This window comes from Pholcus phalangioides, unplaced genomic scaffold (genome assembly GCF_987345545.1).
Source record: "Pholcus phalangioides strain wild (caught in Gottingen) unplaced genomic scaffold, Ppha-v1.0 ptg000011l_1, whole genome shotgun sequence".
In the NCBI taxonomy this organism is placed as follows: domain Eukaryota; kingdom Metazoa; phylum Arthropoda; class Arachnida; order Araneae; family Pholcidae; genus Pholcus; species Pholcus phalangioides.
Window position 1 is genome coordinate 54590884 of NW_028301604.1, and position 27413 is coordinate 54618296.

The 27413-nt window shown below is 33.1% G+C and overlaps 1 protein-coding gene across 2 annotated transcripts in view; it reads right to left on the minus strand.

Moving 5' to 3' along the window:
• Nucleotides 1–27413, minus strand: part of LOC149080575 (nuclear pore membrane glycoprotein 210-like) — a 158571-nt gene that overhangs the window by 103247 nt on the left and 27911 nt on the right. Inside the window, exons 3-9 of one of the 2 annotated variants that reach the window (XM_089239711.1) lie at nucleotides 27002–27133; nucleotides 23597–23693; nucleotides 15726–15876; nucleotides 7695–7824; nucleotides 6518–6631; nucleotides 2831–2878; nucleotides 144–250 (exon numbers count right to left, since the gene is read on the minus strand). In XM_089239711.1, coding sequence (XP_089095837.1) covers nucleotides 144–250; nucleotides 2831–2878; nucleotides 6518–6631; nucleotides 7695–7824; nucleotides 15726–15876; nucleotides 23597–23693; nucleotides 27002–27133 — 779 coding nt within the window. The remainder of the gene's footprint in view (nucleotides 1–143; nucleotides 251–2830; nucleotides 2879–6517; nucleotides 6632–7694; nucleotides 7825–15725; nucleotides 15877–23596; nucleotides 23694–27001; nucleotides 27134–27413) is intronic. The other variant, XM_089239712.1, reaches the window with a different exon arrangement.

Sequence of the window (27413 nt, forward strand, 5' to 3'; positions counted from 1 at the left end):
TAATTATGTGTTGTCTACCTTTATAATAGTTTTTTCTTTTTTTTCTTTCCAATAACTTGTTGTTTTAAAAAGAGTTCATTGAATCAAATAATAAATTAAAACATGGGAATTTATTTATTTTAATGAAAAATATTAAGACTCACATCAAGAGGTGATATTTCATTCCCATCAATATCAAATAAGTGTAAGAAGACTTCATATGTTGTAGCTTCATGAAGTTTCCAGTTTTCTTCAGTATTTGCAGTGAGCTCTAAAAATTAAAATTAAGAGGGTAAGTAGATTGACTTTATAGGTGACCTAGTCTGATTGTAACAAAATCAGTTTTATCTGTAGCTTATAACAAATCACCTAGAAGGCACAGCAATCATAACATGGGCACCATGGAAGAGGTAGCATACAATGTTGATACACTCAAAATGTATAGAATGGGATACCATATAACTTTTTTGAGACTAATGTAACTCCTTTCTTAAGTAGAACAAATTTGAAGAAGAAGAAAATGATCCGTTACTGCAGACTAGTACTAGTCGTCTTACTGCAATTTTTTCTACTAAAAAAATGGAAACATTAGCCTCAAAACAACTCTTATGGTATTCCTTTTTATATATTTTGAGTGCATCAATGTCGTATGCTAACTCTTCTATCTGCTCAGAAGGTATTTTCCTTTACAGACATCCTATTTGTTTCAAAAAGGATGAAGAAAAACAGATGGTCACAAAAAAAACAAAAAAAAAACCATATTTTCCTGAAACAACATAATTTTGAGTTCAATGAATTACAAGGTTTCCATAGGGTAAAATGTGTTATGCAATGACAGACTTATCAAGTTGCATAAGTTGCCAAGATATTTTGGATTCTGTGAATCAGGTGTTAATGCAAATCTGGGTAGAGACCAGGAATGCCAGAAGATATTTGCTCGTGTTGCGCGAGCAATACCAATCACTTGAATGGTATTGCTGAGCAACACCATTCAAATTCAGCCAATAGATAATTTCTTATTTAAAGTGCCCTTCCAAATATATATGACTAAAATTTTTTTTAAATTCTAAATATGGATCCTAATTTATTTGGCATTAGTTTTGCTCTTGAAAAACATACTAACAACAGTAAAAAAACATAAACTTTTGGCTGGTATACTGGCCCGCAAAAAAGACAAGAGTTTCTCAATGCAGATCTTGCTCATCATTCCTATTCAAAAACAACCAGTGTCTACTTATCTCCCTCTTTATCCCCAGCAGGTTGGACACCCCACTTTGCATTGTGTCATCTTTCCATTTCCTGAAATTGCACCACCCCCCTTACCCCAACATGTCTCTGCGATGGGTTGCTCAAATTCTTTTTGAAACAGAGCACTTTTTATCACTTTTTTTATCATGGCTATCGCAATTAAGTGGCAGCCCCAGTTCTTTGGAATGGCCACTGCCCAGCAGTTCAACATACAGTAATTCAAAACACAGATTAGGCTGTACACGAAAAGACCAGATTGTGGGGAAGAGGTGACAACTCTCTTCATAAAAAAATATAATTGGGGGAAAAAACCGAAACTGTTGCACTCTGGAAATACACACATATGCCCTTTCTTTTGTTACTCATCCGTCATTGAGAACTCCAAAAATGTCGCCGCAAAAGACTTCTCCAAAACTAAACAATTAAAAAGAAAAACTGGATTGACCTCGCTCCAGGCCAGTCTTCCACAAACCTTTTTATTCCACCAGCCTTCGAATTCGGTGTTGACCATATCATGTTAAAAAACAAAACTACAATTCAGAAATTGCTAGTTGTTAAACCCATGTTCCCACATGTTCAATAAATTTTAGGCTTCCTTTCGATCCCTCCCCGGTCCCTGTGAATGTTCTGTGGTACTTTGAGATAGGTTAGAAAAGGCGATCATATTTTTACTTGCCTTTGCTTAAGATATGCACATTTTCATAAGCATATGATATATGCATATTTGCCATCAGTGTTTATTATTGGTAATTGGTTATTATGGGAAGTTCTGACGCAGAGCAGAAAAAGAGAAATAATTATAAAGGGTAGGGAATGGTAGGGAATGTTCCCTACCATCTTCAAAAACGTTGCTATAAGTCAGAAAAACCACCAAATGTTGTTAAAATTACAGACAAAATGTTGAACCTGACAAATATGAGAGGTAAATATTTATAGCTATAATTATATCATAATACAATTTATGAAGTTATGAAAATGCTCATTATTCACGATTTTATTACAAAATAAATATCGTTAGACAAGCGAGACAAATGTATAAAAATAGGGGACACAACCAAAAATACAGGAATGTCCCGTAATACAGGACACAGATGGTCCATCGAATTGTTTCAGAAATTTTACTAGTCTTTGGGTTCAGAAAGGATGAGAAACGCTGCTCTAGTCGATGGAGAGGGTCTTAAAATGCTTGGTAGAACATAGAACATGGCAAAGTTTACAGGTTGTGTCTATTTTATGAAAATTTAGAAATTTATATGGTCATTGATGAAAAGTCTTGAAGACGAAACAGTAAACTTTGCCAATCTTATTTGGTATTTTTGAATAGGGTATAAAATGGTGAAAAGGACAAGAATTTTCATGAGCAATATTTATAGTCTAAGTCCTGTAAAAGTATCATTCAGTGTGTGTCTTTTTCATATCTAGGGTGTGAATAAGGTTCCTGACTGATCTGATACAATATATCAACATTCAATAAAGCAAATTTTTTATTTCATTTGAATGATAATCTCTTCTGGGTCCAATTTATTTGTCCAAGAGACATTGAATACTACTATATGGTGTTATTTTTTTTCTTGATAAAGGCACATTTGTTTTTATCACTTACTCATAGAATTTGGCTTCACAACATTGATATGTGCTGTAAATGATTTATCTGGATATTATTAAGAAAATTATACAGTAAGAATAAGCAAAAAAAAGATCAACACATTCTCAATGCCTTAACATTTTTTAAACTATATAGTTTATTTCCTTTTGTGTTAAATAAAAATAATTTGTGTAATAATAATAATAACTTGTGTTAGTTAAAAATAAAACTGTTAACGTGCAATTAAAACTGTTTAGGAATAAGTCTTCTACAGCATCATAAAATAAATATTATTCTTAACATTTTGATTTATATGAAAATGTATAATATCAATAGCTTTACATAAGGGCTGTTGAATAGTCCCTACTTATTAACTATATAATGACCCTCGAATCACCTTATTTTCAAAACATGAAGGAATTGACTAAAAAAGGGGAAGTCTAATCTACATTTTTCTCTTGGTCCAGCCAAAAATTATTTAGTATAGCGTGAAAATATATGAATAGACTTCCTCTGGCCTGCACTGACCATGTGTGACAATAACAATCCGCTGACAACCTGGACAGACCTCAGGGAGTGAGTGGCATAGTTGTAGCATGCTTTTTTTTGGCAAACACCATGAAGGCAAGAGACTGATGAAAAGAAGAAATGTTTTCAAATCAAACTCGAGGCAGCCACTGATAAATGGTGCCTTCACAACATGACTTAAAGCAGAGTTTCATGCACCCCCTTCCAAAAAATAGATGAGAAGAATTCTGACCAAATTCAATTGGTACTAAATTGCCATATGTTTAGAGTTGTAGTGTGATAAAGATAAAAACCTAGATGAAGGATTATGCCAAAAAAACCTCTAAAAAGCAACTTAAACTCTATTATTCTAGCTTTACGTCCTCCCCAGTAGTGTAACTTCCCTTGTTTATGAAAGCAACCAGCAAGTCATGAAGAAAAGGGGTGCTAAAAATCTCTGTGCTAGACTTGATAGGGCTGCTTGACACTACTGAGTTATCTGCTTGATGGCTAACTCATCTGCCATTTTTGAATGAAGTGTGACATTAGTACTATATTGTTATAGCCAATCGCTGTTCCCTATCTTGGCTTTTTTTAACAATTAGATGTTACTTTTAATAAAATACTGGTTTCGCTGCTCTAAGATGGAGGAAGATGAGTTTGCCCGGTTATATAGACACCGTAAAACAAGATTGCCACAGGATGATGATGGTCACCTCTATCATCAAAAAGTCATTTATTGGAGCTAGAAGAAGAACTAGAAAGAATATTTTTAATATGAAACATCTTCCTATCAATTGAGACAGGACTCAGATTAAAAAAATATTAGTTCATAGTGTAACATAGGATGCATAGGTAACAGGGAGTATATTTGACTGGCTAACCGTTTATCCTAGAGGCATACTTCCAATTAGAAAAAGTATCCAAATAATATGTAGTACTCAGATATTTCATGTTGCAAGGGATTGTATAGTAATAAAAATAAAAATGTAAACATTTTATATGGACACCCTGTGCTCAAGAACCCAGTTGCGAAATTGTAGCCCTGTCTCTCTCTTGATGCCAAAGAAAATAAATCCAAGTTTCTAAGTGCAATATTCACTGAGATATTTGAATTTGAAAAACAGAGGAAAGTTAAGAAAAAACCAGCATTTTTACCTGGATTCAATGCTGTTTTTTCCCAACTTTCATCCGTTTTTTGAATTTGAGTATCTCAGTAACTATTTCACTTAGAAATGTGGATTTTTCTTTGTTGGTATCAGGAGAGACAGGGCAACAATTTTCTAACTGGATTTTTGAGGAAAGGGTGCTCATATAAAAAGTTAACATTTTTATTTTAATAACTATACAATGACTTGCAGCATGAATGACATATCTGAGTACTACACATTATTTGGATACTTTTTATAATTGGAAGTATGCCTCTAGGATCAATGGTTCGCCAGTAAAATGCCATGCGCCTTGTTACATTTGCATCCTGTATACAGGATAAATCTGACTTATTCTGGCAAACAAAAGGGGGAGATAGACGAGCCCAAGTGGATCATGAAACACCCCACCAACACCCTGTCCTATCTGAAACCGTTTTCAAGTTATGGTGGATAATTGATTATAAAAAAAATATATGTGTCAAGTCTAAAAAAAAACTGCATTTGTGAAATTTCTTAGAGACCTACACACAAATTAAGCACATACTTGGAAAGAACAGAAAAATCCTATAAGATGACATCATTTCATCAAAATATCTGGATTTATTGGTGAGCTACGAGCGCTGAAAGATTAGCAAAGTTCAAAATCGAATTGTCACCAAAATTTTTCATTGTCAATTATGCAAATACCCTTCTGGCTACAAGAGTCAAATTTACCAAAAACTTGACCATTGCATCAGCTTTCAAAAGAGCCTACAATAAACCATATTAGTGATCCAGTTCAGGAGAAATTTAGCTCCTTTTTCGCAATACATCACCAACATCTATCATATCAACATATCAACATATATCACCACCAATCTCTCAGTGATTGAAACTTGTCATTAAATACAGATATCCCATATTTAAGGGCAAGTATCCTGTATTTAATCCGACATGTACAGATATCCTGTAGATGTTGACGATCCTGTAATGTCACCTTATTTGATTTTTTCTGCAAAATCAAATTGTCACCAAAATCTGTAACCACCAATTCTCAATTTTCATCGAATATCTACTTTGACAAATGTTGATTTCAGTGATGTATTACGAACAAAAGGCTAAATTTCTTCTGAACCAGAACACTGATATAGTTTATTGTAGACTCTTTCAAAAGCTGGTGCAATGGACAATTTTTTGGTAAATTTGACCCTTGTAGCCAGAAGGGTATTTGCGTAATTGGCTATGAAAAATTTTGGCGACTTTGCTAATCTTTCAGCGCTTGTAGCTCACCAATAAATCCAGATATTTCGATGAAAATGATGCCATCTTATAGGATTTTTCCATTCTTTCTAAATATGTGCTTTTAGTTTGCACGTAGGTCTCTTAGAAGCTTCACAAATACAGCTTTTTTTAGGCTTGACGCATATTTTTTCCATAATCAATTATCCACTATAACTCAAAAACAGTTTGAGGGCAGGACAGAATTGGTGGGGTGTTTCTTGATCCACTTGGGCTTATCCATCACCCACTTTCGTTTGGCAGAATAGGTCAGATTCACACACATATATATATATATATATACAAAACATTTGTCATGATCCTACCTTCCATTTTTTATGTTCGGAAGTAGGCCAACCTCTGTTTCAAAAGTATGGTTGCAAAAAATGTTTATGATCTCATTCTGCAGCCTCATCGGTCAATTATACAACATACTTCTAAAATATTTTATATCACTTTTGCCTTTTTTTTTACTGAATCACATTCTTAAAAGATAAAAAAAGGGAATCATAAGAATTTTCTGGATATTAATAATGCAATTTTCTGTAATAACCAATGTATATATGCAAAGCCAGAATAAGATATCAAAAAACTTTGAAATATATAAATTCACTTTAAATTTTAAATTCATGTTAAATCATGTGATTATTTTTCATATATTTTTGAACAGGATTCCTCTTCATAACTGAAGTTAAAACCAGCTTTCTAACAGCCTTGGTTGATGAGGTTTCAACTTCTTTTTCTGAGTTATCAACATAATTATTGTAAAAAAAAAACTGGAAAAGGATACTGCTATACTCTAAAATTAATCTTGATTTTCCATACTGGAGGCCTTTAAATCTTATGTTTCCAAGATTTTCAACAACAGATGTATTTTGAAGTGTTACTTGAAAATTGCAGAGATCTGAAATCAATCAAAATCACATAAAGTAATTTGATTTAAAAAAAGATTGTCAACATACTATAATTGCTGGCTGCCCCAAAAAAACAGAATGTTCTGTAACGAGCCCTCAACTGAATATTATGCATAAAAAAATTCCCATAATAGACAAGAAAACATTTAATAGTTGTATTTCTTCTTTTCTTACAATTCTGCCTGAAATTTTTTTGCAGGAATTCCATTCCACCTAACACCCTAGAATTTACTTGACAGCACTCTTAATTCTTTGACTAGCACTCAACTCAAATTTGAAAATAGAGAGTTTATGTAGAAAATTCTATAATTCATTAGTTATTTCCTAGGGAAGGAACACAAAGTTTACTCACACAAAGTCAAAATATTTTGCTCATATTCTGGGAAATACATACAAGGAACTTAACATTTGGGGGGGGGGGGAAAGGCACACCAGTGGAGTAGAGAGAAGGAGTGCATAGTGAATCTCTCCCAGAAAAGGTTTGAGTTACTATTAGTTTGACTTTCAAAAAATATTTTAAATTGAAAATAATTGTGATTAAAAAAGCATTTTCAGATTTGGATTTAACCTTAATTTTGCAACCCCTTTTCTTGCATACACCTTTGCTCATATACAGGGCCGCAACTAGGGGGGACCAGGCGAGTCTTGTGCCCCGAGCGCTGGACCCAAGGGGGGAGGGGGGGGGGTGCAAATTTCATTCTGAAACCTCTCCTTCAACATTACAAGTGTACGTCAAAATGCGCGCTTACCCCGGGTGACCAAGCATCTAGTTGCAGCCCTGCTCATATAAACCAAAATTTTTATTTGAGGACTCGTATAAAACTTAAAATTTTCATTGCAGTTAAATAGCAAGCCAGAGGTTGTTTACAAATGCTTATAATTGAGGTATTTTATTGGCTGTGCTTGTACTAAATGTTTATTTAATTGTATAATAAAACAAAAATCAAGAATGGGTTTTTGCAAGAACCTCTTTAATTGATTGTTTAAAAATTGTAAAATGTAATGCTACACTGAAAATATTTATACGAAAAAAGAAAAAAAGAACACTCTCACCAAGAGCCTTGCCATATTTTGTTTCAAAATGAAATCCCACAGAAGCTCCAGGATATATGTATACGTTGTTGGAGGGTCTTAATTTTGCATCCAATATAACATTCACAATAAATGATGCTGAAACATCACCCTATATATATATATATAGAACAGCATTTTAAAGATAAAAAACTTAATATCAAATAAGATTTCGACTGATTACATTGTAATGTCATTTATAATTAGGTTAGTTAAAAAAGAATGAAAATAATTTTATTACCTCCATGCTACATTACTCAATATTGAGTTTGATGCAAACCTTTTTGAAAATGGTCCCTTTTAAAAATCAAATTTTAAAATTTGATTTAAAAAAAAAAAATTCAAATAAAATCTCAATGTCAACCGACTGATCACAGAGTAACTTTTCCTCTGTAAAACAGACTGTATTTACAGTACTTCACTGTCACAGAGGTGTAGAATGCTCAACATAATCAAGAGATATATGATTTTTTTCAGCCCAATACATCAAGGAAAGATACTTTCTAGATATTAATACAGAGATCACTGAGCATTAAAAGTCTATTGGTAAAAGAAAAGTCTGCTGGCTATTATATTCTTGGTGAGGAATAAGTATATTTTCAGAGGAAACCAGTAGAGTTTTCTTTCAGAGTTATTTATTACTTTTTTTTCACCTTGACATTAACCATTTGTGCTGCTATGTTGGGATGAAATCGAAAACAGGAAAAAAATGGTACTTCACTAGAATAACAGTCCCTTTCGATTACAGGAAAGCTCATAAATATTAGTTTTGTGTTTGTTGGATAGCTTATAAAACACAGAAGCTAATGTTTAGGATCCTGTCTGCAATCATGATTGTGGAGGCACTAGAAAGTACGAACTATGAAGTACCAAAGTATCAAAAAAAACCTATGGACTGCAAAGTGTTAGTGTTAATATCCAGAAAGTCTTTTTCCTTGATTCCTCTGTGGTTTAACATATCCTGCAGCAAAATGCAGCAGGTTTTGATTGCTTTGGCTACTGTGCAATAATATCTGATAATATCTGATCCTTTGCATTGGCTAGATTATCCCTATTCCCAAGCCTTGAAATGATTCTGCAACCAGAAGTAACAAGGAATCAGATCAGATGAATAGCTGCTACTTTTTAACACATTGTGAATAGTATGCTGCAAAATGAATGGATCCTCAATTCTTGCACATTTTTGGTATACGTAGAACCTTGTTATACTGTGAAATCAGATACATCATGACCATCACCATGTCCCTTATTATTTTATTTGTTTAATAAAAATTATTTTTATCTATTGCATTGTATTTAAGCTAGGTTTTAATACTGGGGGTAAACCATGCCCTAAAGAGTGTTTATCATCTAATGCTCGATAATAATCTCTTTCCCCATTTTCTGTTGGCAATGTTTAAAAATGGGAATGATCCCTAAAGTGTGGTGTGATTTCTATTGGATGTTGAAATTGTCAACATCCAATAGGGATAAAAATCTTACCTATTGTGAGTTTTGATATTGTCTGTTGTGGAGAATGTTTTTGGCTGAATTCGGTTTTACGATTTCTTGGAAAAGGAGTAAAAGAAAAAGAGCTAAAGCCTGGTTAGATGCTGAATATGTCATTTGGTTGTCATTGTGAGTATCGATGGCCGTGAATGCAATGGCTTCACGCGAACTTCAACTTTGAAATAAAAAGTTGAAATTTTCAAAAAACTAGAATCTGGAAAAACTCAGAGTGAACTCGCCAAAGAATATGGAGTTGCACGGAACACCACTTCAACATTTGCTAAAAATGAGGGAAATATTTTTTTTCAGCATTTGAATCTTCTTATGAATCAAGCTGAAAACGCATAAGAAATCAGAATTCAGCAATGTACAGGAAGCAACTCTTTTGTGGTTCAAATCCTTTGATCTCACTCAATCCCATTATCAGGATCAATAATTCAAGAGAAAGCAAAAGATTTCGCAAAAAGTCTCAAACAAGGAAATTAGGAATTATCCTAAGTATGAAAACTTTTTACAGAAAATTACAGGCAAAAAATTTGTGAATTTGTGGATGTTAAAATGGATGCAAAAATTTCTGTTTTAGATGCAGTTGAAATGATTGATTCTGCATGGAACTCGGGCATGAGTGTGACAATTCCGAACTGCTTCTGTCATGCTGGTTTTTGTTCTGAGTTCTTGGAAAATGATTATTTCTCCAAAAATTCCTCCCTGATTAAGTGTGAAGAAAGCATAAATAGCACTATGGGCAGTGGCGTAGCCCGGGGGGGGGGGGAGCAGAGGGAGTGATTGCTCACCCAATCAAAATTTTGCCTACATATATTGCCCCCTATTTTTCTAAATGACTTTGATCTTTAAAAAAAATTGAAAAAAATATGTATTGACTTTTTCATTTTCTAACTTCATTGACTGAAATGTTGAGTAAGGGGGAAAAAAAAATCTACATTTATATTTGCGCCTCTTGCAGTTTCACAGTGATTGGGTTTGTACCAATCATTAAGAGAAGAAGGAAAAAAAAGAAAGTGGAGGTTTCCATTATACCATTTTTGACAATTGCTCTCAAGCTCTTCATCTGGAAGCATGTTCAGATCACAGCCTCTGTCCCCCCCCCTTTATTAAAGGGCATAATCTTGCCTGCTTCTAGCTGTAACTTTTTTCTCTTGCTATTGGTTGTTCTCGGTAGAGCTCCTAGAAATACCTTTCATAGGTATGAGGATATGGCGTTCACGAAATTCAAATTCTCATTCTGTTCTGAAGGGCCACCAAGAGCATTGACTAAGGTGCCTTTTGAAGAAATTAGGCACGGGAACCTATTGTGGACAGACCACTGAATGAATGAACGCCAGAACATTGCCACTGGACTTATCCTGTTGCCGAGATCTCTTCCAGCCCAGCTTCGTGGCAGAGTCTGGAACACTTTATTTTGTGTCAAAAAAAAAGAAAAAAAAACATACAAACTTTATCAGCCACCTCGTTGGGCATTTTGCCTGTTGTGGCGTTGTATTTGTATTTGTATTTTACAACATATTTTCCCCGGACAATTGGGTACTATCATGATTAACAAATTTTGTGGTGATTACAGACGAGATGGGGTTGGGATTTGGAGAAAAGTTTCGGGGATTCGTTAAGACGGATGAATGTACACATATTAGGATGGAGGCATGTTTTAAAAGCAATTGAGCCCCCCCCCATGCCATCTCTTCTGTTATCTTACACTTGCCATATTATATACACAGGATAGAAAAAGAAATGAGAATGTTATTGTGAAATAAGAAAAAATATATATATATCCATCGGAGCAAGTCATCTCGCTTAACACCTTATTGGTGAGCAAATGGGTTTGATAACTTGTGGACTAGAAGCCAGTGGACAGACCACTGAACCTATGAAATGATGGCTACGATTCAAGCTCCACGAAGTATTGCCTTTTCATTGGGCGCCTTAGGTAGAGTTTGAGCTCCTAGAAATACCACTTTATGTATGGGGGACTAAGCTACATTCATAGTGCCTAGAAATGCCACGTTATCTGCAGGTGTCTTGGCAAGAGCTACTAGCTTGTGTATAGGGCAGTGTCAAATACTAGGAAAAGGTGGAAAACAGCTACGGGCTTTTGAGCTCTAAAAACCCAAGATTTTGGGGCACAAAAGGGGGTTCTGGAAGAGTTTCTTAAATAAAGGTGGGTAAATAAAAACCTATAATCTTTAGTCAATAGCACTCTGATATGCAGAGAATGGGAGAGGAAATTATAGTCTTCTATATTTGTACGATAATATACTGTACTATATTATATATGGTGATAGAGTGCGTAGTTTTATGTCAAAATGTGACTTTTTCAGAAACATTGTCTTTTTTCATGGTGTAATTTCTCTTTTCTATGAATTACTGTTTGTTTCATCATTATGCATATACAGCAGTGTGCCAAATCGGAGAAATTATTCCCTGGAAAAAGTTATGGCCGGTGTGTTTTTTAACTCATGGCATGTATATCTCCCCTCGAATTAATCCAGTGTTTCTTAAACTTTTGGCACCCATGGCCCCACTGACTTTGTCATCATTTATCCGTGACTGACCAGAATAGCCTGATGCAGGGGGGTTTTCGAACTTTTTCTTCCTGAAGTGCCCCTTTCCCCTATTCAATGCTTATCCGCGAGCTCCGTCAGCTCCCTAGAGCTGTTTAACAAAAAATATTTTTGGATGGAGCATCCCAAAGATTTTCAAAGAGATTCTTTGTTAAACTGCTCTGGGGAGCCTCGGGCAAGCATTGATTAAAGTAATGGGGCACCGCAGATGGAAAAAGTTTGAAATCCCCTGCGCTAGTCTGTACCATTCATCACTCATATATTTTCATTCTTCTCTGATTTGTTATAAAACGCATCGCATGAATTTATTTCACTAGAAATAAATATACATATACTATGCACAATGCCTTTTAAAGTTTTTCAACTTCGAGCAGAGAGAGAGAACTCCCTTTAAATAGTATATCCAAAGGAAGCCGGTAGATAATAAAACATAAAAAATATATCAATCAATTCATACACTTGCCATTTTCACTTCGATTCAGAAGATGAGCAGTGGCATTACAAACACACCTCAGAAATACTCAAATAGATTACGGACACATGCGACAATTTCTGGCACACACTAATTCGTTTGAAGCAGTGGTCCTTAAACCTTTTTGGATTCAGGCCACCCTCTCAACTTGTGCATCTGCAATCTAGTAGTATGTGATAACCACTGCGACCGTGTGGGCATCATGATGGATTCATCCTGGTTTGAACCCCACAAGTGGTGTAGTTGCAGTTGACTGAAGCGAGAGAGAGAGAGAGAGAGAGAGTCTTTTTTTTTCTTTTTTTTTTTTAATTTCTAGGTACGAATGCTAACCTATCTTTCGTTTGGAAAGCCTTCCCGCAGAAAGCAGGTAGGCTTTCACCATGGTATTTGCATAACACGAAACTTCAGGCATCTGCCAGTTTTACTTCTAATATGGAAGACAGATGGCAAAGCTTCTCGAATCGAAACCATGCATAACTATGACATCTTATATACATTATGGTCACGCATAATATAAGAAAGAACTTTCCGGCATGCATTAATTTGTTAGAAATTCCATAAGAGAAATGTCTTGGAAGTACATGCACGATTGAGTAGAAGTAGTGTACATGTGATACATGCTTATGATAAGAGTGTAAGATGATAAAAGCGATTAAATGGAAGCATGAAGATTTCGCTGTACTTTCATATCTTGGAATAATTTTAGAGAGAAAGAAAAAATATATATTATTTCCTTTTATATTTTAATCTAAATTCATTTCAAACTACCTTTTAGGGTGACTTCCCAGTTGTTTTTGGTGTTTGCATTTGTATAAGTACACAAAACATAAAATGGAATTTAAGTTTTTTTTAAATGAATTGAAAAATTAAAATACATTAATCAATTAAAAGGGAATTCATTTAATTTGAAAAATAACATCCACTGAAAACAAAATAAATTTCATTTTTTTTAAATTGGGAAATTTAAAGTTCTTTCCACTAATGCATAATTTTAAGTTTGCGCCTTAAGCACGAACAAAAAAATGGTGCCTTTCCCAATTTCGCTCCCCCATGGACCAAAACCTGGCTATGCCACTGACTATGGGTGATTGTATCGATGATCAATGTGTGAGTATTGACTCTGATCTTGTAACTTCAGGACTTTTAGAAGATGACATTCTAGAATCAATCAACCAAAGCAAGTGCTTCATGTTTCAAAGAAATAGAATCACACACACAGAAAGTTCAGATGAAGTATCCGCACCATCTTCCCATGATGCATTAAAAACTCTAAATATGATACATCGCTTCTTACACAGCCAGGAAAAAGCTGAACAATCATGGGATAAACTGAATAATGTAGAAGAATTTTTGTTTTCTCTTCAGAAAAAAAACAAGCAAATATATTTGATTTTTTCATGAGGTAAATGTTTTTTATACGTTTGGATTCTATTTTGAAACAACCCTGAATTAAAATTAATGGGAATTAGCATTTTATTTAATGGAATTGTTAGAATGTGTATAATTACGTACACAAAAACGATCAGACAAAAATTTGAGTGCTAACTCGACATCTGCTTAAGTCGACATGTTTGTCGATACTTTTGGGGTGTCGAGTTACTGAGAGTCTACTGTATATATATAAAATAACATGTCCTGACTAATTCATCATCACCGAGCTGAACCCGCTAAAGCTATAAATATCTAATTTGGTCAAAAATTTCGTTTCATGAGGTAAAGACTCACTAAGAAGGGATTTTTCAAAATTCAACCCCTAAGGAAAGGTCAAAAGGGGGTTGAAAAGTAATAGAGAAATCATGCCGAACCAAAACAGCTGAAACTATAGTCATGAAATTTGGTCAGAAGAAATTTTATACATAAGGGGGTCATAAAAAGGGGGTGGGTTCAAACTTAACATAAAAATCATGCCAAGCCGAAACAGCTGAAATTTGGGCTGAAGCTTTGCTTTATGATGTGAACACTAATTAAGAAGGGGTTTTCGGAATTCAAATCCTAAGGGGGTCATACATGGGATTTAAAGGTAACATAGAGAAATCATGCTGAGCCGAAACCACTGAAGCTACCGTCATGTAATCTGGTCAGAAGTTTAGTACATGCTGCAAAGACTAACTAAGAAGGGTTTTTTGGAAATTTGATCCCCAAAGATTCGACCCCCTAAAGGTGGCATAGGAAGGGGGGTTCAAAGGTAACGTAGAAATCACGCCAAGCTGAAACAGCTAATTTATGAAATTTATCTAAAATTTTATTTCATAATGTAGAAAGCAAGAAGGGGTTTTCCAAAATTCGACCCCTAAGGGTGTTATAAGGGGGTTCAAAGGTAACATTCATAAAATTTGGTCAGTAGTTTTATTTCATGGCGTAAAGACTTAACTAAGAAAGGTTTTATCTAGATTCTAGACTAACATAAGTGGGGTTTAATGGGGGTGGGGGTCATATGGAGAAATCACGCCAAACTGCTGAAGCTATAAATATGAAATTTGGTTAGTATTTTTGTAATGTAGAGACTCATTGAGAAGGAATTTTTCAAAATTCAACCCTCTAAATGGGGGAGGGGGGGGGGTTCAAAGGTTATATGCGGCAATCATCACTGAGTTGAAATTCAGTATTATATTTTATAATGTAGAATACCCACTAAGATAGTATTTCTAAAAATTCATCCCCCAAGGGGGTCCTGAGTGGGTTCAAATGTTATATGAGGGAATCATTGTGAGTCATTTTCAGATTACCAAATCCACGCGATTGAAGCCGTGGGTAGCAGCTAGTGATTCTATATTTGTTTACTTTCGTCCTGTAGAGCCCTAAAGTAACCATATGCAAGTAAAACTTCGTGACACATGTCAAAATATAGACTATAACAATGGAAAATCTGATTGTCACAAAGTTGTACTATAAGCAGGGGTAACTTTGTGACAGTTATTTAGTGAAAAATGTATCCAAAAATTATCTGTTTAAATAATAATTAATTAAAAGATTAGAATTAATAAAAAGATAGAATTAATCATCTATAATTAAAATATGAGTGATGATTATTAACCCATAACATAGTATTTAAAAAAATATTAATATTTTCACCTAGAACCTTTACAAAAACATCAAAAACATGTCACAAAGTAGCCCTGGTTTACAGTATATGTATCTCTCAATGCCTAAAATATATTTAAATAAATTTCTGAACAATGATAGAGATATAATCAATAGAAAATCTTGAAAAACATTTATGCAACAAACAAAAGATCTCCAAATGTGTACATTCCACAATAACTAATCTAATACACACACACATTTGACGCTCTTTATAACAATCATGTGTTATAGTGACTGTTCTGTTAAAACAACTAGTACGGTAAGTCCTGTTTTCATATGATGACTATATTACATGTTTTCCTTTTGATACAATGTTAATTTTTGACAGAAAGATGGGAGTCATTACAATGAGCGTCAACTGCAGTTAAAGTATTAATATTTTTTAATACTTGCCTGGTGATCTGAAAGAGAGTTTTCTAGTTTGGCAACAATATTTGCAGATCCTAAACTTTCCCCAATAACCAATGTGGTTGATGTCATTCCAATTTCGTTAGAAGAAGCTATGCAAGAGGTTGTATAGGAAGTACCAAGACAATTAAAGAACCTGCATACAAACAAAAAAGTTGGTAATTAATTTCATGCAGTATATTTCTTTACACTGCACCTTTGAGAAACAAAAAAATTGACAATTCCAGCAGAGTGGTCACATGAGGGGGATGACTATTGGCTGAAGTGAAAATAAGAAATCAGAAAAGATATCATGATTTCGGAAGAAAGATATCATGAGGTGAAAAATTTAGAAGCAATTTCTTTGACTAAATTGAAACATTATATACAAATCATCAGTATTTATTAAATAAATAAACTGTGACAATTGTATGACAAATTGAAAAGGTTTTATACATGTCATTACACATATATATATAATATAAAGTGAAACTTGTGTATAATGATATTGTCAATAATGATAAACCTGCCTATAACAATATTTTCTTTGGCCCCAGTGGAATTCCTATTCAATAAAAAATAGCACAAATGCTCAAACTGTCTACAATGATAGCCTGTCTATAACAATATTTTTTCTAGGTCTCTACAGTATCATTATAGACAGGTTTTACTGTATAGGAAGTGTGGGTAATATGGAGAATTTTTTATTTTTCCAATTTTAAATATGATAGAAACCTGAAACCTGTATTTCTTTTAAATTTAGATTCCTGTTGCTGCATTGGCAAGTGTGTTTTATTTAAAAATAAATGTTATGTCTGACAAAAAATACATTTAAAAAAATAATTTTTGGGGGTAATATGGAATAGAGCGTAGTTACCCAACCTTTTTCGTCCCATGGCCCCCTTCTTCAGAATTTTTTTTCTCCCATTGCAATCTAACCCATAGAATCCTATGTTATACTCACAGCTTCTATTGCCCCCGGAGCATTCCATCGCCCCCCAGAGGGCGTTACTGCTCACGTGCTCAAATTGGGAATCACTGAAATAGAGGGTTAAAATCATGGAAAACTAACAAGAATTGATTAAAAAAACAAGATTTAATGAGTCTGATAATGAAAAATGAAAATTTCATAGTTTTTCTTTATAGCTGATGATGTGGTGGTGTCATAGTCTATTTACAAGTCACAGATGCAACTATCCTTCTCTGTCCTAAAACAGTCACGGTAGGCTAGCCCACAGAAAACGGGACACACATTATACCCGGACCTCTCCTCTTCTATCTTCATAAACTTTCTATCTTGAAGAGATACTCTAACCTAACTCAGATGATACTTAAAATATTCCATATTACCCGATACATCATCTTTGAAAAAATAGCTTCTCATCTAACTGGGAAGAATCCCCAGCAAAAAAATTAACACAATAAAATACAACACTTGTGATGTACATTGTGCTTGGTTTTAAATTATTAGACACATTTCCAATAACTAATAAAAACTTTTGAAAACTTGTCTGAGTAAATTTCTGAAGTAGAAAAACAAAATCTTATCCCATACAACCATGATGATGATCACAGCCAAGTGACCAGGGTTTAAGCTACGGTAGCATTTTTCGCAAAATGTGAAAGAAAATCATAGAATGCGAAAGTAGTAACCACTTTTGCAAAAATGCGTACAAAACGAGTAGACATTGAACCATCAATCATTACATTAGCATTGTAGCATTTTGCTAAATCATTTCCCCCAATTTTAGCTTGTATGCAAAAGGAATTTTTTATCTAGCTTAAACCCTGCAAGCGACACTGACTCTATAGCATCATGGCAACATTTTGAAGTAGTTTATCACCTCACAGGAGGTATAGAAGTGGAGGGAGCAAGTCCATGCATGACTTCTTCCAACCGAGTGCTCAGTGTTGGTCCCATGACTGCTAGAAGCAAAGGCTGTCACGTTTGGCTGTAATCTTATGTGAAACATAATTTGGTGAGTTTGTATTCAGTTGTCCTTTACCCTTTCCATCAACCCAGTTTAAATGGCCTTCATTCTGTACTGATATTTGGAACACCGAACTTGAACATTAATTAATTTTCTTTGAATTGATTTTTATATTTCACACCTTTGGTTGGCGTTAATCAATATTGAATATTTTAAATATTTATTGGAATTAAATTTTTGTGAAAGGATATAATTTTTCTCTATGAAAAATGTGTCCCCTAGAGAAAAAACATTAAAGTTTATTTTTCAGAATAAAGAAAATTGTCCATCGGGGAAGAATTAAAAAAATGTATTTCAGAATTTGTGAAAGTAGTTGTTTTGAAAATATTTTTGGAAAAACATTTCAGAACTAATGACACAAATTATTTCATAATTAATTAACTCAAATAATTTTAGAACTAACGAGAGAAATAAATTTCAGAATTTGGTGAAAAAGGTATTTTACAATTCTAATTTTTTTTGAAACTACTCAGATAAGTAACCCCAATAATCATAACAAAAAGTTGTGTGCAAATTGCACACAACTTATATTGGTTATAAATTGGAAGAGCAGTCAAAAATAGGTTAAGAAATCAGATCTGAACTACTGCAGTTGGTGGAAAATTTGGTTGCCAAGAGGAACAGGAATATAATGGCAAAACATAGATCAAAATTTTATTATATTTTATACAAACATAGACCAAAATTTTATTAACTTTTTTTTCAGAAGTGCAGAAACAGATATTTATAACCACTTAGCTGTTGAACTAAATTTCAATATTTATTCAAAATTAGCAAGATTGCATAGCTTATTTAGTGGAAAAATGCAAGTTTTAATGAATGCATCTTTGCATGGCAAACTCTAATAACTATTATCTATAAAAGTATAAAATGATGAATTTTATGAATTACGAATGAATAATTTTTTTATTCCCGTAAAACATTATTCATCTCCACTATGCCAGAAGTTCTCAAACTTTTTCCACCTGTGGTGCTCCTTATCCTAATCAACACTTATCCACGGCTCCCCAGAGCAAGTAAACAAAGAATCTCTTCGAGAAACTTCATCGGGGTGCCGCGGAGTGGCAGCCCGACAAAGGTTGGCGGTGCAAAGTTTGAGAACCCTGCCCTATGCAATGCTTTCAAAACAAGCTTAGGTACAGCACAAAAGCACAATTATTAACAAAAATAACACAAGGAAACAGACCACGCTTTGGACAAGCTATGGTAGACAGATAGAGAATGGCTGCAGCAAAAAAAAGATCATCTAATAGCCATATAACCTTAACCATATGAACAAGCAAAATAGGGTTTTTCTTCCTCTACTTTTATACCTAACATTATAGTTTCATTCGGCAGCCATACCACAAAGACAAACCCCTGGTATTCCATCCAGACTATAACATAATTCCTGCACTTCCTATATACATAGTGATAAGATTAGAGAGAGATTTTTCAAAGAAGAAAAGATAGACAAAATTGAATATATGAAAAAGTATTGATATTGTGTTGAACCTATGCACAGGGCCGGGTTAACCATTAAGCAAAATAAGCATGTGCTTTCTTCACAATATCAACTATACGGTAGAAAATCCTCAAAGATCATATTGGAAATGAAAGTATCTTGTGAAATTGCTCTTTGAAGCAAGATGAGAGGCATATGCTATGGCCACAGCAATATTGAAATCTCAAATCCAGAGAGACTAATAAGATTGCAAACAAGAGTTCACGTTAAAGCACAGTTTTTGAAATGCGATGTCTCAAAATTTCCATAAAGGGATTAGGAGGCCTGTACCCCCTGCAAAAGATTATTGAAAAATTAAAAATTCTGTACACAAAATTAAAATATCAAAAGAAAATACCTTTGTATGTTATTAAATCAATTTGTTTATTTAAAATGCTTTTTTGAAGGTTAGTAACTTAAAATTTCACTGGGAAGATTCCTTGTGCCCCCTTGAAAGGTCATTCCTAGGAAGCCCCCAGACAGTGATTTTTCCAAGGCCCCATCTAGCTAAAAATACAAGCCTTCTAATTTGCAACTTATTCTCTTTAAAATTGTAACCAGATCTAATTGTCACAAGGCCGTCTCTGCACCTAAGGCCTTGAGGTGCGCCTGGGTGATCCCATGCATTAAAAAGGAACCGAGTATGCCAAGTTTTAACAGAATAAGGACATGAACTTAAAGCATGCAGATCTTTATGAATCATAATAGGATCAACTGTGTAGTTTGAGTCACCATAGAAGCAAGAGAAATGCAACCAGATCTAGATTGCTAATGAACACGAATATGTATCAGAAAGAATAGCTACCCAGTGATAGTGATTAACCAAAAATAAGGTACCCGTACATAATATTGTGGCTATACCAGTTCAGTGGCTCCTTTTGAAGCTGGTTCAGGAAATTCTAAAAAGCAGTCAATGGGAGAAAATATTTTGGAATGTTTTTAAAAGACTAGCACAAAAGGTAAAAATCTAGGGTCTTTTTGTGTGTGGAAAACATGAAATAAAAATTCCAAAAAGTACATTTTGGCAAATTCAAAAACAGTGATAGAAAGAAAAATTTTAATGAAAAAAACTACAGAAATTTAATTTTGCAATTTTGAAACCAGAATAATGTCAAGCACTGAAACAAAAATTTGCAGAACAATAGAGCAGCTTGATGCTTCATCTCTACTAAAAGTAGAAGCAGATGTGTGTTAACTAGCATTGGTTTTGAAGATGTCATCAAAGACTTTGTGAAACTAGAAAAAGTGGGGGACCTTTCAAATAAATGAAGTGTTTGCTTAGAAATATTCACATCGTATTCTGCCTTAGATATTATTTACTTCTAAAATATAAAATTTCATCTTACTTTTTTTTATGTGAATACGTCTTTTAAATCATCTGACAATACTGGGTACATTCGCAAAAAGTTGTGTAACAAAATAATTTAACCAGAGGGGTTAAATATATATATATAATAACCCCTCTGGTTTTTTAATATTTCTTCTCTGGTCTATGCACAAAGCTTGGGGCCCACTTTCGTAACGAAATTAATTCACGCTACATCTCAAAAGGTACGCAATGCATTTAGATGACATTAGTCTCATATGTTAACTATTTCAAAGACAAATCTGATTATACCAATTAAATTATGTCATTATATACTATGAGATTCAAGTCACAAAGCATGTGTTCACATCAAAACTTGTGGTCGTGTCTATGACACAGCCTACCCTAATTTTTTTTTTTCAACTGATAGATCCAATAATGTGGGGGACGGGGCACGCACCAAAATTACTTAAGTGCTTAGGGTCTTCAAGCGTTTTAATGCCTATGTAATTTTCATCATGGGGGGGAGAACCCCCTGTGATTCGAAAAAGTAGGTGTTTCTGATGGGTGGCTAAGCTTAATCACACTAAAAATTCCAACCCATGTTCTCCTGGTATCGGGACATGCTATCCATATCAAATGTTTCTAATTATATATATAATTATATATATTAAAGATGTATTAGAAATTCAATAATTTGTATTAATTTAAGATATATACAAGTTAATTTTTCTCATTAAATTTGTTAAACGCTATTACAGATTAGTTATATAACTAGAGAATAAGAATTGTGAATGTTTTCTTTAATACAGTAAAACCTCTCTTTTGTGGACACCAGCGGGGCAAAAAAATTTGTCCATAAACAAAGGGTGACTGTAAATCAGGGGATTAAAATGCATACTTTTATTATATAAAGGAAAATTACCCAATGAGTTGATGGAAAAATTAGAAAAATAATACCCACAGCAAATATGAATATCAGTTGTACCAAAACATCCTAGATAGATAAGCCATAATGTATCACTCCACCGAGGTTATGATGTCACAATCCAGATCTCTAAGCAAGGCTATTTTGAATGTTTTTAATGTGACACAACATGCATTTCTTGTCATTTCAAATTCAAGTTTCAATCTATAATTTACTATTTAACTGTTGTTATTTTTGATTTGTTATTATACATCAACTGGAGAAATTTGTTTGAATAATTATTACAAAAGAAGCTGAGCTTTTGCTAATCATCTAATGATGGACCTCTAACTAAAACAAAAGGGGAAAGTTGCTATTTGCAAATATTTTAGTTAATAATTTCTAATATATTTATTTTTTCGACTTTATTTTGTGTAATGCATTTAAAAGTAGATATGCTCACTGTCATAATGTGTGAAAAATTTCATTTACAGCTAGCTGTTTGGTGTCTATTTCTGTATTTTGAACTATAATTGTATGTTTTCATTTTTCTCACCATACTCAAAATAGGTATTTCTTTTATTAATTTCATTTGCTTACTTGTATTGACAGCAGCTTTTTCCTACACTTGTTTAATTGTTGGAGTATATTTTTCAGATCAAATTTTTTTTGAAATATTGCTTAAAGCAAAACTCTCAGGTTTTTAATTCATTAAAAATACAAATATTAATGTGCTGTGTGGAGTAAAATTAAAGGAAGGGAGATAGGATACTTTTGAAATAAGTAATAAAATATCTTGCTAACTAATATTTCAAAAACAACATTAAATTTAAATGTGTCATCTTTTGTGTAAGCATTACTGAAATTTAGAATATTTCATAATTCACACACAATAATTGAAATAATCAAAATAATATCTAACATATTTCAAAATATTCACACAAAAACCAGTCAAATCTTCAAATAAAAGAAAACTTGCTGCTATAAAACAATCTTAATTAAATTGAATAGTTTTCATTAAATTTGAAGTCAAAAGTACAAAGGTACATTTTGATTAAATGGAGATTACAGGAGATATACATCTTTTTTACAGATTTGAAACTAATATTTTAAAAAGAGTTCCACCGATTATTCAATAATAACATTCTGCAAATAATATGTGTTATTTGTATGTTGCTGCTAACAACAACAAATTGAATGCTTATCATTTAAAATTAGAAACAAAAATTTTACATAAATGTGTGCAATAAGTCAGACTTTTCATTATGTGTGATATTGTAAGAGAGTATATGTATACTAGTAATTATTGGATTAAAAATGTGAAATGTTATGTTTTCTAAGTTCCCTCATACATTAATAAATTTTAATATTTAAAGAATTTTTTATATGATAATGTTTAGATCAGCAACCAATTTCCCTTTGAATTAGATTGATAATATGATTGTAATTCAGTTGAATAAAAAAAATTCAATAACAATGTTGTTTTTTCTGTGCATTGCCTGTATATCTCTTTGTTCTGGATAAAAATTCTAATAAGTTCTGTTATATGAATTATAAAAAAAAAGTCACTGAACAGTAAAATATATTGCTTGATTTTGTCTAAAAATATTGGCTTGAGAGCAAAAAAATTTACAAATACTTATTGGTAGAGAATTTGAAACCTGTATCTCTTTTTCATATTTAATTCATTAATTTAATATGAATTAGTGTTCGTATATCATACAAGGTAGTAATTGTAACGGGAAAAAAACAAAATTCATCATGAATCTTTCCTTCTGAGTAAAAAAAATACATATTAGTCACAAGTTTTAAATTCTTGAGTAAAACACAGCGTGTATGCACTAGGACCTGGGTTGTGATGTCACGATGATATGCTTCAGGCTTTTAGTATCAGGAGGCTTTGGTTATATCTAAATACATTAACCTAAAATCAAAGACAATCAATGAACTAAAGAGCTTTGAGAAAAACATACGCAAAAACAAATTGCACCACTGTGGATTTTAGACAACAGATCTGAAACTGCCCTGGAAATTAGTTTTGGTAATTGTTTAAGAAAAATTTAGGCAAAAAAAAATTAGTTGAAATATGCAAAAAAATTTTTTTTCAAAAATCTAACCTGAAGATGAGAAATACTACTGAAGCAAAATATATTTTTTAATAAATATGGACAATGCTGAAATGTATTTTACCTCACAACATCAGAATCTTCTTTTGCTTGTACATAACTTGAAAGAGTTTCTATTTTCCATTCAATTTTTATATTATTAAGGGTGCTGAATGTATGTCCTTGAAAATATAATGAGCAAAAAGAAAAGTGACATTACATATTTTTTTTCCCAAAGGAAATACATAATATTCAGATTAAAAGGAAAATTTATACTTATTTTTATCTGACTAAACTTTTTCTTATCTGAAAAGCAGCTTTCAATGCTATTTGAAGGTGGCATCTGAAAAGCAGTTTATATTTGAGCATGATTTTGTATCAATATATTCAAAAGTGGATAAGAAAGACAGCAGTTTAATCCTTTGTTATATGAAAACTTTGTACAACTATGGAAAGATTGTTCATCACTTTCTTGAATCCATCTAGTACAGCAGATTTAACTCTTTTACAGCCAGTTTTTTTTTACCTCAAAGTAGACTCATCCAAGTTTTGGCTACTCTTTTTTTTCCTTCTATGCTTGTTTTTCAGGTTTCCACCACTGACGAGAACTTTCATTTTCTTCCTCACCTTCACAAATCCAAAACATACTCATACAACCTACATTCACTATCTTTGGACATTTTTGATTTTAAAGAGTTAAATAAAAAATTAAAGAGGGGAAAATAAAAAGAACTAAGCTCTTCTGAGAACTTTTTCCTAGTAATCTCTAAGTCTTCCTATTCAGAGACATATCTTGATCACTTCTATGTATGTGGATAGCGGCAGGGACAAATAATTCTTTACACATCATTGTTGGACAAAGAAAACAAGTAAAAAAATCTTTTAGTTATTGTGTCGAATCCATGGAGGATGGGGGAAGGAAACAGTTTTCAGTCCATTCTCCAAGTAGAAAAATGACTGGCTTTGAAATAGCCATCAAAGAAAAGCCCCATCTCTAGTATTCACACAATTATTAGTTATTAGCTTATAAATAATCACTATTTTTGTTGTTTCTTTACATGAGAAAAAGGTGTAAAATTAAGCTGATGCCTGAGCTGAATTCTTCACGTGTTGTAAGCAGGAAATAGCAAACATTTAAAAGTAATAACTAGGAAAAGTTAACATTATCAATATGGGGAAAAAGTTTGGACCACAAAATAGTAGTACTAAGTGGGAAAAGAGATAAAGTTCTAAGATGGAACGTTGTAAGTGGGATTGACTGTTCCTATAACCAATGGTTCAAAAGATAAAAAGGTGTATAAGGACTCAACTTTACACCCTGTATGTATAATATAGAGGAAAAGTGGCTTTTGAGCTTGAAGGCTGTCATTTGTTTGGATTAGTTCTCAATGTTTCTTGAACACAGGTGGTTGGCAGTATCAGGACAATTTATCCAAAAAATGGATTTTTTTTCTATAAAAAACTAGATGAATAAAATTTTATGGGAGTTTCAAGTTGCATTTTTGTTACTCTGAATTTTTTGGCTAGAGCTATTGTTTTATGACTGATTGGTCAGTGATAGGGCTTGTGACAAACTCATAAAGTCTCTTGGAGTAGAAAGATCTGATTGGTGGTTGCCGTCATTTTGTTGCTCTACGTGAAAGGGAGAGGCTCTCATTCTTCTAAAAGTGAGGATCAAAGAAAGAAGGATGGGAGGCAAATTTCAGGGGGAAACAAAAAACACTGTAACAAAACTATCAAATTTTGTCATGGAGGGGGCAGCAAAAAACTATCAAATTTTGTCATGGAGGAGGCAGCAAAATAACGTTTGCTTCCTCCTTACAAAATTCCTAGTTGCAGCACTGATTCAATATCTTCTTAATTTCACTGTTTTTTCTCTACTATTGCAGCTGCTATAGTGTTTGTTGATCTCTATGGCTTCTCTGTAGATGCATAGAAAATAATTTTTTACTTTTATTATTACTTCCATTTCACTGAATTTTACTGTTGTTGTTGAGAGAATACTGCACCATGGCTAACTTTTCCATTAAGCTCAATCTGCAGCATCTCTCTTGTTTTTTAATTCTTGTGGACCCAGATCTTTCAGTTTTGACGATAAATCACCAGAGTAACTTTCATTATGTAGTATGGTGATTACTAACATTTTATTTGTACAGAACCCTTGGTGGTTTCAGGAATGTTTCATAGAACCCAAAAATGTGCATATTTCTCCAATATTGATAAATATTATTGCAATACCAATGAAACATTTTACAGCTTTTGATTCCCCGAAACCACAGAAAAGCTGTTATAGTACTGAGATTATAGATGATACACATTCACAAAACCAGACTTTGCCATGGCACTGTATTCATTTTATTTGCATTTCATCTCTTCTGAATTATGGTAATTTTTTCAGTGTTGGTTTAATGGTTGTGTTGGTTTAATTTATTTGGAAACCTATGATTTTAAGGCTGGGTTTTTTTTCAACTTTTTGCTCTAGCAGCTCTCCTAAGCATACAAAATGTGGTCGTATCAACAGATGCCCCATTTATACCAAAATACAGTCAAACCTCTCAAATATTTTGCAATAATATCGGACATGAAACAAACAGTCAGTAACTTCTGGAAACATTATTTCATCATCCTACATTTCATAGTTCTTATTTATAAAGCTTGGCAGCAAGTGTCTTACAGAACCACCAATTTGACTCGAAAAATATTTTGTAATCAGATAGTGTTGCAAGAGGGGAGATTTTTAGGGCTTTGACACTGAGATTATAGATGATACACATTCACAAAACCAGACTTTGCCATGGCACTGTATTCATTTTGTTTGCATTTCATCTCTTCTGAATTATGGTAAATTTTTCAGTGTTGGTTTAATGATGACCATTGGTTATGTGCAGGATCTGTTGTAAAAATTGACACTAGAAATTTTCGGAGTCCTGGAATCAATTCATTTTACATTGATTCTTATGAGGAAAATTATTTCAGTTTACGAACAGACTTCTGGAATCAATTAGGTTTGTAAACCGAATGATGACTGTACTTGGTTTACAGTTTTGGTCCATTGCTTATGACAATGATTTGAAGCAAAAACTTTCACTTGATGAATGATAAACTGACTCATGCCTTCAAAAATGAGGGGAAAATTTTGAAAGAACCATATTTTATCTAAAAATAAGAGAATATCCGTGGGCGAAAGTAAATTACCGTATAGAATTCAAACAAGTATATGTGATCAGTGCCAATTGACAAGTGTATCTGAATTGAGTTGCCGTTTCTGGAAGAAAAAAGTACAATCAAAATGTAAGAGTATTCTAATTTTCATTTGTGATTTTTTTCTCATCAAAAAGGTTAAACCATAAAAAGGGAGAAACTATCCTATAATATAAATGCTGAAACATGAATAATAGAAACTATAATATTTATAACACACTAGTCTATAATAACAAAAAATAGTATAACTCAAAATTCATATTTATTAGCTTTTTGTTAACTTTCTCACCCTTTGCATTCATGGCTATTATAGAAACTGCGAGTGGTGGGCTTCCTAGTGATATTTGAGAAGCTGAATGTAACAGATGTATTCTAGTTATTGAATCAATTAGTACTTCACAGTACAAAGTTCTGTTACTTCCTGTAAAAAGATTGAAAAAAAATAATATTTTAAACACTCAAATGTATCCCAATCAAGCGAAAAAAACTATAGTGCTCAGGAATAAATGTTGTTAATAAAAGTTGAGAAGTTGAACTTGTATATACAGTCAAACCCTGATTTGATGCCCCCATTTTTTGCACAGAATTGTGGTGCCATAACAAGTTTGGTGGTATATAGAATTATGAGTAGTCCCTATATATAGAAGATATTTGTTCGCAATAAATCTCTGGCACTAAGTGGGTTTGGCATTACACTGGGG